Here is a 20938-nt window from a genome sequence, read left to right as displayed (position 1 = left end):
CGGACGCGGACAAAGGGCACGGGGCAGTTAATTTTCTCGTCATTCTCTTCGAAGCTCAGCGTGTAGTACAAAGAAGCACAAGGTGGCAAGACGAGACCAGGTGGGGAGTAGCGATGCGGTCAATCGAGATCGTGATGAAAGAGGGGCGCCAGGACGCAAATTGCCAGGGGACTGTAACGTCTTGGGGGAGCTGATAGTGAGTCAACCCTTTTCTTGTTCCTCGGTGGCCAGAATAGCTTTCAAACCGCGACCACCTCGGTTACGGCTCAAAGTATGAGTCAGACGTAAACGTTTGGAACGGCAGGCAAACAGAGCTTCCGTAGAAGTAAAACGTTCTGTTTTGTTTTATTTTTTGAGCATTTGAAAATTTTAGCGAATTGAGACTAGTTTCTTTCAGTATGTAAGGTATGAGCTTTGTTGGCGTTTTTGTTCGAGAAGCTCCGAGATTAGAAAGATCAGTTTTATGTAAGCATGTAGTTTCGCGAGTTGTTCATTAATGAGTAGATAGGCTTTTTTTGTGTGTGTAAGTAACCTGAGTGTCAAGGTTATTGTTGAGAGGCCTATCGTAGCGCGCGTGTGTTTTAGTTAACCTTGTTTTTATGCGTTTTTTATTTTCTAAGGTTAACCACGTAGGTTTTCAGTAAGTGCATCATATGCACTGAGAAGCGTTCTTAGTTCCATTAGCGCGTGTCCTGTGTGGACGGAAGGAAGCAGATTTCTGACTGGGTTGCTCGTGTGTGTTGAGGGCAGCCGTATTGTGACTTCTTTAGTGAGCGTGCGTAGAACTAGTAATTGGGAGACGCATTTTTTTAAAAGTGTTTTGCGGAATGCGTAAGTTACGCAAATTAAGTTTTCGTTTAGGTTACGTGTCCTGTAGGGACTAAAGAAAGACACGTGTGTAGGCGTAATGAAAAGTTTGCCTACGACGCAAGTACGCGTTCTGACTAGGGACCACAAGGCTAGCGCGCTTGTGATCACGTACTTGTGACGATGGCCAGACGGTTCAGTGGCAACAGTACGAGTGATAAGTACGCCACTGCGTTAGGGTTGGAAACATGCTGTTCGTGTAGTTAGGCCACTTAAGTTATGTTCGGCTGTTTTCACTGCTTGTTTGCAATGGCAGCGACCCACTGTTTTGGTACAACAATAGCACTCTGGTCCTGTCGGCATTCGGGGAGAAATGGATAGCGGTTTGGAAAGGTGGTTGGAACTGCTTTGTCAAAATTGGGGAAATAAAAGTTCAGGGTTCATTTTGACTCAGTAATAGCCTGGCGAGTCAGGGGTGAAGAGCCTGCGCTTACACGTGGTGCAGCGCTGTGTTGTTTTGTTTGTTTGACGTATGTTCTCCAGGGCCCAGGATCCCGAAGTTCGTCAAACTAGGCTCGACACCAGTACCCTGCGGGTTCTTTCAGCGTTCCTCATGGCCAGCGAATTCAGTTCACCGGCCATTCGCAACTTCCGGGGCGAGGACGAGCTCTTAGATACGGGACCGTTTCCTGAGCCTACTTCCAGTTCCCCAGACCACATCGAATCGCACCACAGCTAATTAAGGAGCGCAGAAACACGGATGCCACATTCCTGAGGCACGGCATCTGCAAAGAAGTTGGCGGACCCCACTTCGTGTGCAGCCTGTGGAGCTATCCACTGCTTGCCTCTTCCCGAAAGTGAAGGGAAGGGACTCTTCCGTCCTGGCACTGTTGGGGGTAAAGTGGGTCCCGAAGAAAGACGGCTGTAATGCACCGTGACCACCTGGCGGCGTCGCCCCCTACCCTCTATGGTGACGGCGCATTGCAAGTCAGCAAGGCAAGACCACAGGGAGAAGAAAGCCCTCGGACAAACACCCGAGCAGCGACTCTCTTCGCCGGGTGTGACTCCATCGCACGGGCGCCTACCATTGGCTGAAAATGGCGTCACCTGAGCGGGCTCTCCCATTGGCCGAACGTGACGTGTCTTATCGACACCGAAGGGCCTAAAAGACGCAGACCAGGAGCATTCCTAGAGGATTCCTAGAGCATTCCTTGATTCATCTCTCTCGAACTTCTTGCGACGGGCCGCAGCGTCCGAGTTGCTGCCGGCCCGTAATGACTCTAAGACTGTTAATTCACTCTCACTGTACATAATGTAAATAAACCTTCCAAGTGTTTCATCCCGACGTCCTCCTCAACTCCTACACTCTGTATTTAGCGATAAAAAGAAACTGTACCGAGTCCGAGCAGACTCGTAATTCATGCCAGGTTAAATTGGTACGGGAAGCTCAGGGCGGTGCCGCGGATCTTCTTTTGTTATTACAACTTTTATGGCTTAACGAGCCTCTTTTCCTGATCAGATTGGTTTTTAGCATTGTAGAAAAGTAATGTAATAATACAGCTTCAATTGTATTCCTCTTTAGTGTTTCTCTAAGGCTTGAAGTGACTTCACTGTAGTAGTGATCGACTAGTACCAGTGGCATAGCCAGAAATTTCGTTCAGAGATGGGGGTGGCTCACGTTGCAGCTCGGCCTCCTCCTCAAGAGGATGCTTTAGCTCGGATGCTCCTATCTAAATATATTCTGGGCAAGCGCTGTATCAAATTTGACGATACTTGTTGAGTTTGAAAGAAGAACTTAAATTGTAGGGACCGCTGGTTTCAAATTTTTGATTAAGGTTGTCAATTCTTTATTAAAAATTCGCGAAAATCGCAAAGTTTCAGCAGACGAAACAACATAAACAACTTTAAAGCTCTTTAACTCAACAATGACAAATGATATCACAATTCTGTAAATTGGATCTAATAGTAAATCTACAGCGGACAAAATTGATATGTTACACGCTAATCACTAAAAAATGTAGCATTAGGTAAGTATAAAAATTTACATACCAACTTAGTTCGCTTTGACTGTTATAATAAATGCCGTTTACGGAACCACGATGTCTGTTCTTGATGCAGAGATATTAGATTGTAAACGTCGTGTTTCTATATATTTCGAACTTCCGAATTTTTCGAAATATTTAAAAGAAAATTCAGGCCCTAAATCAAAATTCCGCTTTCAACAGACACTAGAATTTAACTTTACCTCTCAAATGCAACAAATTTTATTAAATCCTATCCAGGCGTTATCTCAGAAAAGCGTTTCCGCGTTTCACATGTATTTGAATACGCCGCATCGGAGTTGGCTTCGAGCTAAAGCTTCCTCTTAAAGAATTTGTCGCGGGTCAAATACATAAATAATAATTGCATTGCCATTGCCAAAGATGGCGCGAACGAATTCTTGAATGCTACGTACTGTCAAAACAAGTAAAATACGTATTTTTTCTTAAAAGTATGTACTCGCATGTGCCAAACGCTGTGCCCAAAATAACTGATATGAATGCTTCCATGTTTTTTGTCTATATAGTAAGTAAAGAAAAGATCACACGAACTTAAGAACTATATCATTTCGAAACCAGCAAAGCAGTGCATGCCGCTGATATGAAAAATGTAAAGGCCATGAAATGAACAAGTTGAGGACAAATATGTTAATGAAACTTTTTCATTCAAGGCTCGTGTTTACATTCCTGTACATATGCAACGGCCAGTGAAAAATCTCAATGACGCTGTCATTTGTTACTATGCATTACGCAGGAGCAGCTGTCACCGATCGTTTATCGTGAGTAATTGCACGGAAATTATAGTCGCAACAGAGAGCACGTATACAAAGCAGGAGTTCTTCAAAATATACGAGCGCGAGTCAAATGAAAGCGAGGCAGTGCGAATATATGACAAATGGGGTACTTTTTTGAAAAGTAGTCGCCATGAGCATTTAGACATTTGTCCCGTTGACTAACGAGTCGCATGATTCCCATCTCATAAAACTATTTCGGTTGCTGCTTCAAAAAGTCTCCAACTGACTCTCTCTCGTCATCGTCCGACACGAATCTGGTTCGCTTGAGCTGCTTTTTTGGTTGCCTCAAAATGTGGAAGTCACAAGGCGACAGGTTTGATCTGTATGGCGCAAGTTGCAGAGTTTCCCACTTGAACTTTGCCGGTTTTGTATTAACCATATCAGCGACGTGGGGACGAACATTGTTGTAGAGCAAGATGAACCAATTACTCAATTTTCCACGTCATTTGTCCTTGATTCCGACATGCAGCCGTTTCGGCGTTTTGCTAAATTTGTTAAATCTCAAGTTTTAGCAAATTCTATTAGTAATGGCCCCTGATGATCGACAAAAAAGTCAACAACACTTTACCGACAAAAATGACCGCCTTGGCTATCTTTGGGCGTGGTGAATTCGAATGTCTCCACTGTAAGCTTTGCAGTCGTGTTTCAGTCTCGTAGTAGTGGCACCATGGTGCGTCCCCGATCACAATTGCAGGCAAGAAGTCGTCATCCTTATTGTGATGCCGGATCAGATGAGTCAAGGCAGCGCCGAAGTTCTCCGTCTTCTGGCGGTGGTTCAAAACCTTGAGCATTCGTTGCGCGCACAAGAGCCGATAAGCGAGATGTTCATGAATTATGGCGTAAACCGAACCGTGACTGATGTTCACACGCTCTGCAAGTTCATCGAAGTTTATCCTTCGTTCTTTTCTCATTAGCTCATCAACCTTTGCAATTTTGTTGGGGGTGATTGCACGATGGCCTTGGCCCGGAATTAGATCGTCTTTGCAACGTTCACGTCATTCTTTGAACTGTTCGCTCTAACGCTTCACAGTGGCCAGTGAAGTGCAATGTTCAACGTACACGGCAGCCATACGGCGACTACAGGTTTTCCCGCTCAGTTTAATCCGAACGCCATTGAAAATATTCCAGGTGCCAGCCAATTTAATCTGAGCGCCAGCATTTTTAATCCCAGTGCCAATAATTTAATCCAGGCGCCATCACTTTTAATCCCAGCGCCATCCGAATTAATCCGCGTGCCAACTCATTTAATCCCTGCGCCATCCATTTTATTCCAAGTGCCACACATTTTAATCCCAGTGCCAGTCAATTTAATCCTGTTGGAAATTGATTGAGAAACGAATAATTCTTGCAGAAGAGCTCGTAACAGGCGTCATGAATGCCGTGTATTCATTGATGTGATCACTATATTGGCGTCTGCACTACAGGAGCACAGTTTCCACGCTACCGGTCTTGTCATGGTTGCTTCAGAAACACTTCCGTGTGTTATACCGCTCGCTCATTTTCTCCTTGAGTCGCATTCCCGAGTGACAAGAGACTCACATAAGTGAATGGAATGGAACGGAATGGAATGGAAACCTTTATTGACTCTTTTAAGGTTTTAGCGGGTCGAGGCCGAAGTCTTAATTCTTGAAGCTTGGGTCCACTTCAGCCATAGATGGGCCCCGTGTCCAGGGCTCCACTGAACGCGTGCGCTATTAGAGCTCTTTGAGCCTCTAGCTCGCGGCTGGTGAGCCAGCTCTCCCATTGCTCCGCACTTGGTGTTTTGTCTTTGTGGAATGCCTGGTTTCTTGTACACTCCCATGTAATGTGGTATAGTGTTGGTTTAGCTCCACACCACGGACAGGTTGCGCTATACTGCGTGGGGAACATCCTACTTAGTATGTGTAAGTTTGGAAAGGAGCCCGTTTGCAGTCTCCGCCAACCGGCGACCTCCTCCTTTGTTAATGCTTTATGTGGTGGGGGATATTGATATCTTAGCCCCTTATGGAGGTAAGTGAGGCAGAATCGTGACGGATATTACGTGACTTGGGTCGCGATCATGACATGCGATTTCCTTCCCTATCGCCTTGCATATCGATCGACATTGTTCGCAAGGGTAAAAACTTGCTCACCATTACTCACGCACTTGGCATAATCCCTAAGCGATTCAATATAGCTCACTAATCTTGTATTTTCTATGCACTCTTATGCTTCCGTCATGCATACCAAATGAAATGGTTCTGAGAATGTAACAGCTTAACCTTGAGCGACATGATTAGCTCACTTGTGACTCGCTCGACGCAACCGCCGTCGCACCTCTCCTAACCTGCCTACTAACATATCAAAGGAAATCGCTTTCAAAACTCAAAAACATGGCCCCTATTAATGACTCAAGTGACGTGATCCCTGGTGACTGGTGTGACATCACCACGCTTTTCACGCATGCACTATCCTAAACTGCCAGCGTGCATATCAAACGAAGGGGCTTATAAAGGATAATAACCGGCTCACTATCACCCAGCCAATGACGTGATCACTAGTGACTCCCATGACGTCATCATGGTTCTCACCCACCCATGCACTCTCCTAACCTGCCCACATCCATATCAGACGAAATGGCTTTTGAAGAGCAACAACCTGCTCATTATCACAACGTCGAATTGGGTGATCACTAGTGACTCACGTGACGTCTCCACGGTTCTCACCCAACCATACTCTCCTAACCTGGCGACATGCATATCAAACGAAATGACTTTTAAAGAGCAACAAACTGCTCATTGTCACAAAGTAGAATGAGGTGATCACTAGTGACTCACCTGACGTCACTACGGCTCTCACCCAACCATGGACTCTCCTAACCTGCCGACATGCATATCAAACGAAATGGCGCTTAAAGAGCAACAACCTGCTCATTATCACAAAGTAGAATGAAGTGATCACTAGTGACTCACCTGACGTCACAACGGTTCTCACCCAACCATGCACTCTCCTAAGCTGGCGACATGCATATCAAACGAAATTACTTTTAAAGAGCAACAACCTGCTCATTATCACAAAGTAGAATGAGGTGATCACTAGTGACTCACCTGACGTCACTACGGCTCTCACCCAAGCATGCACTCTCCTAACCTGGCGACATGCATAACAAACGAAATGGCTTTTAAAGAGCAACAACCTGCCCATTATCCCAAAGTAGAATGAGGTGATCACTAGTGACTCACGTGACGTCACCACGGCTCTCACCCAACCGTGCACTCTCCTAACCTGGCGACATGCATAACAAACGAAATGGCTTTTGAAGAGCAACAACCGGCCCATTATCCCAAAGTAGAATGACGTGATCACTAGTGACTCATGTGATGTCACTACATTCGCACGCGAGCGTCAACTCCCCTTACATGTCCGCACGTATATCAAAAGAAATGGTTTTCAAAGGGCCGGTAACTGCTTACTATCGTTCATTAACATGACGTGATCACTAGTGATTTACAATGCGCTCTTCCGAGTAACTCGCTCAAGATATCGTGTTAGAGAAGAGACGCATTGACACGCGCAAACCGTGTTATGATGGTGACTCACATGACGTCCCCATGAAGGCTATTTAGCACGCACTCTTCATTAAGGGATGCAATAATATAAGAAATATTTTTAAAAGGCCAAAATATGCGAATTGAGTCACACCTTTTTCTTACAAATGAATTGGTCATTATGGAACGGTGGTTCTCATATTGCCAGAAACCTTGTCATGCTACCGAACTCGAAAGGAAATATCCTTGTATAGGCTTACACTTTGATGGTTGCCTCGTGTTAATCAAATATAAGTGGACAATTGACGAATATCTGAATCTCGGATGCGCGGGATTGAGTGCGCCTTCTTTTCTCCTAAAGCTCGAGTATGGACTGCAAGTAGTACAACCAAAAAAATAGCGTCGTGATGTATTTTATGAGACATCTCACTCGACACGAGATGTACAAAGATACGGTGAGATCTTTTAAACGAAAATATGTAATTTATTCGATGCGGTATTTAATTTCACAAGATACCAGGGCACTTCCTGAATGGGATTATATAAACAAACCGAGAACAACTACATGTCTTCCCCTCTAAGCGCAGCCTGAACGAAAGAATAGTTGTGCCTATCAAATGCAGCGCAATCCACGCGTTGCACAAGTGCCATTGCGTGTTGTGCAGCATTTACAAGCAACGAGCGCCTGTGCTCCTTTTGTGTGACTCCTTGTGGAGTCACCAGCACTGCGTCGCGCCGCTCACTGAAGTACTGTTTAACTTGGCATTTAAACTTGGAGAAAACTTCCTCTACGGGATTAAAAAAAGGGCTGTATGGCGGCAGGCGCTTGATGGAATGGTTCGAGCTGACCAGATTTGCCTGTTCTGCGCGATTGTGAGCGGGAGCGTTGTCGAAAATGAAGGCAGCCTCTGCATCCGGTTCCTCAGAGTCAACAGGGGCGGAAACATCGGCGAGAAAGTCATTGAATACGATCCAATGAACTCTTTCGACAATTCACCAGTGCAGCACACCGTTTGCCGACATGATGGCGATGATGTTGATGTTCGCGCCTTTCGTCGAAGTCGTCGTCTGGAGCGCTGCCGTGCCCTTTTTTTGCGCGGCCGAATTTTCTTGAGCACCATATATTGTAATTCGTTTCGTCGACGTAAAAGCGACAAAACGCCGGGGCACATTGGTTTGTAACCATTGCGCATACTCTTTTCGCTTCTTCTTCACGTCGGAGTGGTTGCGGTCCACCGGCCTCTGGGTCGCTAATTTGATGGAGTAGTTGTGTACGTCGAGGAGGCGGTCAAAAGAACTGGCGATGATTGTGAGGCCAGGTATTTCTTGTTCAACGGTTCGCTTTATCTGTTTCAGCGTGAACGCTGGGTTCTCGTCGACAGTTCGTGTTACGACGGCGACAACATCGGCACCAAACTTTCTGATGGAGCCTCCCGTTTTCAGAGACACTTCACGGTCTGTCGCTGCAATCGACCTTACAGTTTTTAGATTTATGCCGAGCGTCTCGGCGAGTTGTCTCAAATCTCCGCCGCGCCTTGAGGCATCGACGATTCTTGATCGGTTGACGTCAGACACCTTGTGGTTTTTCCTTCGTGGCTTATTTTCATCCCTGAACGGAGGACCCCGCTTTCGCACGACGCTCGCCTGTTCGTCTTCAGGAGTCCCACCTTCTATGGCGGTCAGCTCAGGTAAAAATCAAGCACAGCTGTAGCACCGGGAGCACATAACAAAAGGTCAGACCGCCACTATTACAGAAGCGCCGTGAACGCCGTCTGCTGAGTGCTCTGTTTTTGTTTCACCACCATCGCAGGAGAACGGCGTGTGCAGTTTCGCCGGCGGTGACGCAGACGATAACTTGTCTGCTTTAGCTTTTTTGTTCTACTGCTCTATGTCATTCAGAAATACTTCCAGTAATGTAATTCTAAAGAGCACAAGCTCTTCTTAGTACTTCCACGATTTCCCTGTCGTCTGCAAGCGCGTTCGACTTTCCGCTTGAATAGCAGACGATATGGTGTCGTAACCAAGCGGACTCAGCAGACGGCGTTCACGGCGCTTAGTGGCGGTCTGACCTTTTGTTATGTGCTCCCAGTGCTGCAGCTGTGCTTGATTTTTACCTGAGCTGACCGCCATTGAAGGTGGGACTCCTGAAGACGAACAGGCGAGCGTCGTGCGAAAGCGGGGTCCTCCGTTCAGGGATCAAAATAAGCCACGAAGGAAAAACAACAAGGTGTCTGACGTCAACCGATCAAGAATCGTCGATGCCTCAAGGCGCGGCGGAGATTTGAGACAACTCGCCGAGACGCTCGGCATAAATCTAAAAACTGTAAGGTCGATTGCAGCGACAGACCGTGAAGTGTCTCTGAAAACGGGGGGCTCAATCAGAACGTTTGGTGCCGATGTTGTCGCCGTCGTAACAAGAACTGTCGACGAGAACCCAGCGTTCACGCTGAAACAGCTAAAGCGAACCGTTGAACAAGAAATACCTGGCCTCACAATCATCGCCAGTTCTTTTGACCGCCTCCTCGACGTACACAACTACTCCATCAAATTAGCGACCCAGAGGCCGGTGGACCGCAACCACTCCGACGTGAAGAAGAAGCGAAAAGAGTATGCGCAATGGTTACAAACCAATGTGCCCCGGCGTTTTGTCGCTTTTACGTCGACGAAACGAATTACAATATATGGTGCTCAAGAAAATTCGGCCGCGCAAAAAAAGGGCACGGCAGCGCTCCAGACGACGACTTCGACGAAAGGCGCGAACATCAACATCATCGCCATCATGTCGGCAAACGGTGTGCTGCACTGGTGAATTGTCGAAAGAGTTCATTGGATCGTATTCAATGACTTTCTCGCCGATGTTTCCGCCCCTGTTGACTCTGAGGAACCGGATGCAGAGGCTGCCTTCATTTTCGACAACGCTCCCGCTCACAATCGCGCAGAACAGGCAAATCTGGTCAGCTCGAACCATTCCATCAAGCGCCTGCCGCCATACAGCCCTTTTTTTAATCCCGTAGAGGAAGTTTTCTCCAAGTTTAAATGCCAAGTTAAACAGTACTTCAGTGAGCGGCGCGACGCAGTGCTGGTGACTCCACAAGGAGTCACACAAAAGGAGCACAGGCGCTCGTTGCTTGTAAATGCTGCACAACACGCAATGGCACTTGTGCAACGCGTGGATTGCGCTGCATTTGATAGGCACAACTATTCTTTCGTTCAGGCTGCGCTTAGAGGGGAAGACATGTTCTTCTCGGATTGTTTCTATAATCCCATTCAGGAAGTGCCCTGGTATCTTGTGAAATTAAATACCGCATCGAATAAATTACATATTTTCGTTCAAAAGATCTCACCGTATCTTTGTACATCTCGTGTCGAGTGAGATGTCTCATAAAATACATCACGACGCTATTTTTTTGGTTGTACTTCTTGCAGTCCATACTCGAGCTTTAGGAGAAAAGAAGGCGCACTCAATCCCGCGCATCCGAGATTCAGATATTCGTCAATTGTCCACTTATATTTGATTAACACGAGGCAACCATCAAAGTGTAAACCTATACAAGGATATTTCCTTTCGAGGTCGGTAGCATGACAAGGTTTCTGGCAATATGAGAACCACCGCTCCATAATGAACAATTCATTTGTAAGAAAAAGGTGTGACTCAATTCGCATATTTTGGCCTTTTAAAAATATTTCTTATATCATTGCATCCCTTAATGAAGAGTGCGTGCTAAATAGCCTTCATGGGGACGTCATGTGAGTCACCATCATAACACGGTTTGCGCGTGTCAATGCGTCTCTTCTCTAACACGATATCTTGAGCGAGTTACTCGGAACAGCGCATTGTAAGTCACTAGTGATCACCTCATGTTAATGAGCGATAGTAAGCAGTTACCGGCCCTTTGAAAACCATTTCTTTTGATATACGTGCCGGCAGGTAAGGGGAGTTGGCGCTCGCGTGCGAATGTAGTGACGTCACGTGAGTCACTGGTGAACACCTCATTCTACTTTTGGATAATGGGCAGGTTGTTGCTCTTTAAAAGCCATTTCGTTTGTTATGCATGTCGGCAGGTTAGGAGAGTGCTCGGTTGGATGAGAGCCGTGGTGACGTCACGTGAGTCACTAGTGATCACCTCATTCTACTTTGTGATAATGTGCAGGTTGTTGCTCTTTAAAAGTCATTGCGTTTGATTTGCTTGTCGGCAGGTTAGGAGAGTGCATGGTTGAATGAGAGCCGTAGTGACGTCACGTGAGTCACTAGTGATCACCTTATTCTACTTTGTGATAATGAGCAGGTCGTTGCTCTTTAAAAGTCATTTCGTTTGATATGCATGTCCCCAGGTTAGGAGAGTGCATGGTTGGGTGAGAACCGTTGTGATGCCACGTGAGTCACTAGTGATCACCTTATACTACCTTGTGATAATGAGCAGGTTGTTGCTCTTTAAAAGTCATTTCGTTTGATATGCATGTCGCCAGGTTAGGAGATTGCATGGTTGGGTGAGAACCGTTGTGACGTCAGGTGAGTCACTAGTGATCACTTCATTCTACTTTGTGATAATGAGCAGCTTGTTGCTCTTTAAGCGCCATTTCGTTTGATATGCATGTCGGCAGGTTAGGAGAGTGCATGGTTGGGTGAGAGCCGTAGTGACGTCAGGTGAGTCACTAGTGATCACCTCATTCTACTTTGTGATAATGAGCAGGTTGTTGCTCTTTAAAAGTCATTTCGTTTGATATGCATGCCGCCAGGTTAGGAGAGTATGGTTGGGTGAGAACCGTGGAGACGTCACGTGAGTCACTAGTGATCACCCCATTCGACGTTGTGATAATGAGCAGGTTGTTGCTCTTTAAACGTCATTTCCTTTGATATGCATGTCGGCTGGTTAGAAGAGTGCCCGGTTCGGTGAGAGCCGTAATGACGTCACGTTAGTCACTAGTGATCAGCTCATTTGACTTTGTGATAATGATCAGGTTGTTGCTCTTCAAAAGCCATTTCGTCTGATATGCATGTGGGTAGGTTAGGAGAGTGCATGGTTGGGTGAGAACCATGATGACGTCATGGGAGTCACTAGTGATCACGTCATTGGCTGGGTGATAGTGAGCCGGTTATTATCCTTTATAAGCCCCTTCGTTTGATATGCACGCTGGCAGTTTAGGATAGTGCATGCGTGAAAAGCGTGGTGATGTCACGCCAGTCACTAGTGATCACGTCACTTGAGTCATTGATAGGGGGCATGTTTTTGAGCTTTGAAAGCGATTTCCTTTGATATGTTAGTAGGCAGGTTAGAAGAGGTGCGACGGCGGTTGCGTCGAGCGAGTCACAAGTGAGCTAATCATGTCGCTCAAGGTTAAGCTGTTACATTCTCAGAACCATTTCATTTGGTATGCATGACAGAAGCATAAGAGTGCATAGAAAATACAAGATTAGTGAGCTATATTGAATCGCTTAGGGATTATGCCAAGTGCGTGAGTAATGGTGAGCAAGTTTTTACCCTTGCGAACAATGTCGATCGATATGCAAGGCGATAGGGAAGGAAATCGCATGTCATGATCGCGACCCAAGTCACGTAATATCCGTCACGATTCTGCCTCACTTACCTCTATAAGGGGCTAAGATATGAATATCCCCCACCACATAAAGCATTAACAAAGGAGGAGGCCGCCGGTTGGCGGAGACTGCAAACGGGCTCCTTTCCAAACTTACACATACTAAGTAGGATGTTCCCCACGCAGTATAGCGCAACCTGTCCGTGGTGTGGAGCTAAACCAACACTATACCACATTACATGGGAGTGTACAAGAAACCAGGCATTCCACAAAGACAAAACACCAAGTGCGGAGCAATGGGAGAGCTGGCTCACCAGCCGCGAGCTAGAGGCTCAAAGAGCTCTAATAGCGCACGCGTTCAGTGGAGCCCTGGACTCGGAGCCCATCTATGGCTGAAGAGGACCCAAGCTTCAAGAATTAAGACTTCGGCCTCGACCCGCTAAAACCTTAAAAGAGTCAATAAAGGTTTCCATTCCATTCCATTCCATTCACTTATGTGAGTCTCTTGTCACTCGGGAATGCGACTCAAGGAGAAAATGAGCGAGCGGTATAACACACGGAAGTGTTTCTGAAGCAACCATGACAAGACCGGTAGCGTGGAAACTGTGCTCCTGTAGTGCAGACGCCAATATAGTGATCACATCAATGAATACACGGCATTCATGACGCCTGGTTCGAGCTCTTCTGCAAGAATTATTCGTTTCTCAATCAATTTCCAACAGGATTAAATTGACTGGCACTGGGATTAAAATGTGTGGCACTTGGAATAAAATGGATGGCGCAGGGATTAAATGAGTTGGCACGCGGATTAATTCGGATGGCGCTGGGATTAAAAGTGATGGCGCCTGGATCAAATTATTGGCAGTGGGATTAAAAATGCTGGCGCTCAGATTAAATTGGCTGGCACCTGGATTATTTTCAATGGCGTTCGGATTAAACTGAGCGGAAAAACCTGTAGTTTCTTTTTAGGAAACGCCTTCAGCTGTCAAAAACATGGACGCCGCGCTGTTCAATTTTTGGAGTCTCATTCATGTCACGCAACCATGTTCAACTCAATGTATCACAGCATTAAGGAACCTTTAACGTCAGACCTGCGTGTCACTTCTGTAAATGAGAGATGCCTCTGTGCTACGCGCATGCCTCGCAGATAATGAACCGAACCATTATTGCGCGGGGTGGCTAGGCTTACTTTCATTTGACTGGCCCTCGTACATTAGAAATATGAAGATACAATGGCATATACAACAGCGAAGATACAGCTTGATAAAGGGCAAGAAAGTGTCTCTGGTAACAAAGCTCACTGCACGTATACACGAAACCTCGCAACAAGATATTTAAATATACGTATAAGTATCCAATAAATCTGCGTATCTAAGAAGAAGTCACTGTAATAATGCGTGAAACAAGACAAATAAACAAGTTGCGCAAACACAGATTCACAGAATCCTAGATCCCGCACCCATTCCATCCACTCACCCCGATGTATCGAGCGCGACCGAAGGCGGCGCGCTTGCTCCCCACTTTTCTCCTTTGCGCACACAAGACTGAGTCACTATCGTCGGCTCACCCATTCAACCCCCCACCCCCAAACTTTCACTCGCACGTACAGCTTGCGGCTCTCGGTCCGGATGTTATCGCCCTTGGACTTTATACGAAACTTGAGGGCAACGGCGATGGTAGGACTGCGCCCGGAGTGTCCATATAATTGCTATCGCAATAATATAGTAAGAGTATCTGGCAACTGAAGCGTCCCGTGGCCCATTACTTTCCGCAAAAGAAGTAACAAAATCGAACTTTCACTAGGCGACAATTCACTGCGCCACAACAATGTTTTTTTTTCCTTTTGTGGGGCGGGGGGACCGAAATGAAAACAAAATGCAAAGGAAAGTATGTTCGCTGCAATCGAATGCCTACTTTGAGCGCGTAATGTTGCTACCGAAGGAATATCGAAGAAAATGTGAGACGCTTGGTCCACCGAAAACCATACGCATACTGCTCGGTATCCTACTCCGGCGAGACAAGACTTTCTGGAGAGGTTGCGCTAAAGCGAATGCGGTGCAATCCTTCGAATCCCCATAGGGATGGCAGTGAGCGACCATTGTTCATTTTTCTCGTCTGCTAGCCAGAAAGCGTCCAAAACTCTGCCAGGGGAAAATCCACTGGGCCAGATCAAAACAAACGCGCACCTAAGTGCGCCGCGCGGTGGTCAGTGCAACAGGCGAAAAACGTATGCACTCTGGCTGGCTCCGGCAGCCAGCGGTTAGGGTAGCGAGAACAAAAAAATTGAAGAGGTCCAATGTGTCCTTGCGAATAAAACTCAAATTGGAAAAAAAAATGAACGTAGTTACCTTGGCTGGCTTTAGTGTCTTGACATGGATGCCTTGGCGTAGGGGAAAAAATGTTGATATTTTTTTATGTGACATGACGGCACAAATGAAGCGCTGTCACCACAGCGCTTCGTCTCATCAGACCTCGCTGCGTGCTTTGTCAGCTTGTCTGATAGTGTGTTGATTTGGCTTGTCTCGTTGTATGTTCCGAGAAAAGTCAATGCACCTTTGGCGTCGAATGTTTATAACAGCATTAAACCTACAGAGTTCCTCAACTGAACATCTAAAGCACAACCTTGGCACTTTTCACATCAAAAGTTTATGAGACTTGTACCTCCAAGGTTTCGGAATTGGCATCCATGCGCTCCGTAGCTTCCGCAGCCTCCACGAGATGCCGCGGAGAGGCCGTTCTTCATCAAAACGGCATTGAAACTTTGTGCTCGGATGGGGCTGCCTGCGTTATGTGACTCCGGGTACATGGACTTTGCCGCGAAATTCAGCCTGAGTTCGCAATGTTCGCCGTGAAATGTCTTTTCGAGCGAGAAAAGGACATTCTAGGCAAAATACAGAATGATTTCCGGCGCCGCGGGTTGCTTTGGTCGGTGGTGCATAGACAGCACGAAAAAATTTTGGGGGGGGGGGGCTGAATCCCCATAAGCCCCCCCCCTCACCATTTGAGCCTTCAGTGCCCGACTTGTGACGCAAGTTATCTGTTCTTTTTCTCCTTCATTCGCACAAGTTTGCTTTTGTTCCAACAGGGCTCGGGATATTTATCTAATTATTTTTGATTGCAGGAGTACACAAAAAAGATCGAACGTCTCCAAAGGAACCTGATTGCAGCCAGAAAAAAGAATACCGTTTTTCTGGACCAGAAAAATTACAGGTACCTTTTTACTAGGGGATGTGTAGCATTTTGTCTTTCTTGCCTCCCTTGTCTGTAATGGTAGAAGGGTAAACTGAGATTTCTCAGTAAATTAGTTATTTTGTTTCGAATACATTTCACACTAGCAACATTAACCTTCTGCTGCAGCACTGGTGGTGTTCATTATTGTGCAACAAATTGTTCACAAATATTGCCCATGTTTTAGGCTTTCATGAACTGTAATAAATTTGTGACCTATTGTGCGCGCCTCTTGAATGGTTAAGTAGCTTTAATTGCAAGGTTTAAGATGAGCTTGCTTTGCTACCCTTGCGCTGCAAGTTCAGGTGTTTAATGCTTTTCCTAGTCCTTGAACACTAATTTATTGCTGCGTTTGATGCACTGCTTTTTGTTAATGCTAAATTCTTAAATTTTTACTTTTTTGCAAGGATGATGGAGCAGAGGCTCACCAGCCAATCGCAATGCATTTTTGAAAAAGAAGCCCGAATAGCGTCCCTAAATGCAAAGCTTCGAACAGTAAGTTACATGCTCTTTATGCCTTTTTTTGTGCAGTAGCCCGTTGTCATTTCACTGGTTCTCAAAGCTCATAAATCTCGTGACATGCTCGAATATTTAATGTGGCTCTGATAAAATTGGATTTCACTTGGATAGCTGGCCATAAAGTTGTTGGTTCTTCACTTTCAAAATCTTTGTACTATACTCTAATAGTACTATAAACAACTGTCCATTTGGTTGTTTCTATTGAATCTAGTAAACATGTTCCTTTGGCCTTTGATTACACTTTATCTTTGCTGTAGCAGTTCTTGTAAAAGAAATTTCGGGTTAAGAAATTTTATGTAGTACCTTACCTTATGTGATTAAACTTTGTTTGGTATCTTTAACTACCCACTTCCAGCTACTAAACTGACGTGCTTGCTTTTGTATTTGAAATAACATAGTCATACCTTTACATAACAAATACGGATATACCTAATTGCCGGATATGTTGAAGTAAATCTAAAATGTTTCCCGCCAACATCAGCGTGTAACAATTGTTAAAACGAATATGAGATATAAGGAACATATTTTCTTGTCCGATGCAACTTCATTATAATGAGCTTTGACAATTTTGTTGTTGCTGCGAGTGGCAAGTACACCATGGCCTCTACAGTACATGCAACAGCACATGAATTTTGTTGCTGCACTGTTGACTCTGCCTTCCTGGAGCATGTTGTTCCTCATACAGTCGACTTCCGTTAATTCGAGTCGGACGGGATCAACGAAACTGGTCGAATTATCCGCCGAGTCAAATTAAACAAATGAGAAAAAATGCTGGAACACGCTGCCAATTCATTTGGCTGTATTTGCTTTTAAAGTTAGCTTTTCCGCAATGCACCTGTAATGCGGGGAAGCGTACCAAGCGGGGGAAAGCTGCTACTGTTATGGGGGCATACCACGTGTTTCTTAATTTGTACACGCACATGCGCAGTCTTCGGTCACAGTACGAGTACCTAGACAACTAATATGTTTACTGGCAGGCCTTCAGAGCTTTAGATAGACGTTGCTTTGTTGGCTCTGTACTTCGACTTAATTTTGAGTATTTTTTCTTTCTTTTTTTTACATTTTAGCCTCCCCTTTTCGCAAGCTGCCCCAAAACACAGATTGTTTTTTTTTTCCCGCTTCTTGTACACGGTGTATAATAAGTAATGCATACTAGGCCTCGTCAACTGTATCATATACAAGACATGCCTGTCCTGCGAAACCATGTCCAAAATCGCCACAGCAGTGTCAAAAATGTTAACTCGCCATCCAAAGGCCCTGCCAAAGTGGATGTCCAGTGAAGCTGTTGAAAACCACCACTGAAATTGCTGAGGGGGTATGCAATGCTTTAATGCCTTAAAGTAATGGTAATTTAGAGTAATGGTAACTTTGACAAAACGCCGCCGCCCATAGCAGTGCTGCAACAACATTGAAATCAGTTACGAAAGGCTAGGGATGTCACTCCCCACATTGCAAGCTTTCGTCGGCACGGTAGCTTGCGCAACGGTAACATTTACTGGGGAAGCGCATGCAGTGAGTGCTACGTGCTTCGCATCGTTATCAGGAGGGCCTTCAGCATTAATTATGTGGTTTGGATGATTGTTTTGTGCTTGTTCTTTATTGGATCATATGCTGTTTTGTATGCTGTATGCGTGATTTCAAAGAATGTACGCACTGTTCGCTTCACTTTGCTGACTGCTTGAAGCCTCTGTCTTATGGGGGTACGAGCCCCTGCATTCTGCTGTCCCTGCACTTCCGCTGGCATCGGCCCAAATGTTTGCCAATACCTAGACGCAGACTCAAAAAATGCCGACCAACTAGAGGCTAACAGCTTCGCTGTTAAACAGCTCAAATTGCTGCCAGTATGCTTATTAGGCGTCTGAGTGCTCATACTGTGACTGGAGCCTGCGCTTGTGCAATAACGACTCGTACTATGTCCCGTGACAATGGACCATTCCATATTTTAGTATGCTTCACGGCATAACCTGATTGTATTGCGGCGAAGCTAATTAATCAAGTTCGTATTACAGTCGACGTCGGATTTCTCGGACTCCCTAGGGCCGCGAGAACATCTGAAAAATAGGGCACCCCGAAAAAAAATGAATGACGATTTGAGCCCTTGGGGGCAGTAAAATGCATGCACAGACATGTCCGCAGTAGCTCTGAAGGCCTGCCAGTACACTTATTAGCCGTGCTGGTGCTTGTACTGTGATCAGAGATGGCGGGTGCATGCGTGTATCAATAGAGAGTTTTAGCTTGTCCGATATTCAGGTAAACGCAGGCAGACTGGGCGGAAGGGAAGAGCCGTAACCCTGAGTGCCCTGCATGGTGCAGCCACCTAGTGGTTCAGAGCTCAACCAGACAACTATGGCTAATATTGCAGTAACCAAGTCTGTTTTACTTTGCTGCGAGTGTACATTTTTGGCAGCAACACGATCGCGCCACTGCCGAAAATTTACACCAGCAGCGAAGTACAATACACTTCGTTACTGCAATATTAGCTGCTTTTGTCTGTTTGAGCTCTGTGCCACCAGGTGGCTGCACCATGCAGGGATCTCACGTTTACGCCTCCGTCCCAACGCCCAGTCCGCCTGCGTTGACCCGAATACTGGATAAGCTAAAGCTACATACCGTGTCCTGTTACAATTGCTCTATCCCACTGTTGGTGTGCTTCACCACAATACTTTGCGTTTGCTTCATCGTGTAAGAATGCTGTGCTGAGCGCAGCTGACTTTCGGGAACCGGTAATATGCGCTGTGATTTCCATGCTTCCAAGCCGATCGCGAGATTTATAAAGTCGGAGTCGGTGCCATTGCTAACAACGGCGAATTCTTTTAATTAAAAGCATGGCACCGAACAACATGAAGCTTGGTAGCGTACGTTGAAGTAGTTCGGCCTACCAGGGTAATTCCATAAGTTTCCTGCCGTACATCTAAAACTTGCAGCGATTTCAAAACAGTCACATCAGGCACACAGCACCATCTCTTAAGAGGCCAGCGTAGGAGTTTCAACTCAGTACGCGTGTTCATCAGTAGCGTGCACTCGCCTGACAAACACGAGGCACGCTTATTCACGGCTTGATATTAGAGTTTGAGCATTATCGCCACTTCCTCACCAAAGAAGGGGTTCCCCCAAGTGTTTCCAAACAACATTTGGGTGGTGTATAAGGAGAAGCTTCCCCTTCTTAATCCACCGTGAATGAGAGTGAACAAAACAGTTTCGCATGGGATGAGCCCCGCAGTGGTCGGCCCATGGAAGTGATGACCAAAGGAATTGTCTCTCTCGTTGAGGAGCAAGTGTTTAATGACAGGAAACTGAAGTTAAAGCAAATTTCGGCACAGGTGGGACCCACTGTAACGACCATAATTCATCAGAAGCTTCACATGACAAAGGTTAGTGCAATATGGGTGCCCCGAATCCTTTATTCTGTGCAGAAGGAGCATCGTGTGACTTGTTCCCTCAAGTTTTTGTAGTTTGCCGTTGGAATTAGAGAGAAGTGGTGGGGTCGATTGCCATCGGGGATGAAACCAGGGTCCTTTACTATCCTCCCCTTTCCAAAAGACAATCAATCCCCCTCACGCAATACATCCAGTTGGAGCCTGTGAGGTATGTGTATAAATAAGCTTATATAACGCTCGAAGTTTTACACGTGTTTTTGGCCACACAAATGCAATGGAATGACGCAAAACAGGAGAAGCCTCACCGAGAAAAGCCACGGTGACTCAGTCGACCAAGAAGATCATGGCAACAATCTGTTGGGATTGCCGCGGCGTTCCCTTGATCACTACTTTAAGGAAAGAAATACCATCATGGACACACAGTATCATGCGTAACTTCTCCTTTACTGCATCATGCTGTCTGTGCAGAAGAGGTGAGGGATTTTTCATCATGGCGTCCACCTGCTTCATGACAACGCTGCAGTTTGCACGGCAAGCATTGCAAAGGCTCCACCAAAGAACTGTGGCTTCGAGGAAATCGATCACCCACCCTATTGCCCAGACCTGGCGCCCAGTGACCACTACCTATTCTCAAAGCTGAAGAAAGATCTTCACGGCAAAAAATTTACTGCTGATGATGAAGAGTGCTGTCCACGGACATTTTTAAGAGAAAAGTCCTGACAATTTTTTATAAGGGCATAGAATTATTTGTGAAGAGGTGTGAAAAAGCTGTTGAAGTGAAAGAGATTATACTTAGAAGTGATGCAGTTGTTTCATTTCTTTCATTATTAAACGTTTGTCAGGCCGGAAACTTTTGGAATTACCCTCGTAGCGATGCCGCGGTGGTGGCTGCAGCTGACAGCGGATCTGCGTGCAAGAGCGCTGGTACGTGGGTGCGAGATAACCAGAATCAAAATGGTGGCTTCCATTATTGCCGTTTCGGACCTACAGTCATGAAAGAAAATCTCAGTGCCTTTCCACTCTGTCAAGAAGGATGACCAGTGAAGCTGTATATGTGGGCCCCTTATAATGAGGTACTGCACCTCCGCCGCGGGTCGGCCCGGCATTGTACAATTTTCGGGATTGCCCCCCCA

The 20938-nt window shown here is 45.9% G+C and overlaps 1 protein-coding gene across 3 annotated transcripts in view; it reads left to right on the top strand.

Annotated features, from left to right (window-relative positions):
* LOC139052644 (kinesin-like protein KIF11) overlaps positions 1–20938 on the top strand; it is a 210399-nt gene that overhangs the window by 100264 nt on the left and 89197 nt on the right. For all 3 annotated transcript variants that reach the window (XM_070529709.1, XM_070529707.1, XM_070529708.1), the window contains exons 9-10: positions 15803–15891; positions 16317–16404. In XM_070529709.1, coding sequence (XP_070385810.1) covers positions 15803–15891; positions 16317–16404 — 177 coding nt within the window. The remainder of the gene's footprint in view (positions 1–15802; positions 15892–16316; positions 16405–20938) is intronic.

The sequence above is a fragment of the Dermacentor albipictus genome, unplaced genomic scaffold (genome assembly GCF_038994185.2).
Source record: "Dermacentor albipictus isolate Rhodes 1998 colony unplaced genomic scaffold, USDA_Dalb.pri_finalv2 scaffold_28, whole genome shotgun sequence".
In the NCBI taxonomy this organism is placed as follows: Eukaryota; Metazoa; Arthropoda; class Arachnida; order Ixodida; family Ixodidae; genus Dermacentor; species Dermacentor albipictus.
Note: the sequence above shows the minus strand (reverse complement) of the source record. Positions and strands in the feature narration are given on the sequence as shown.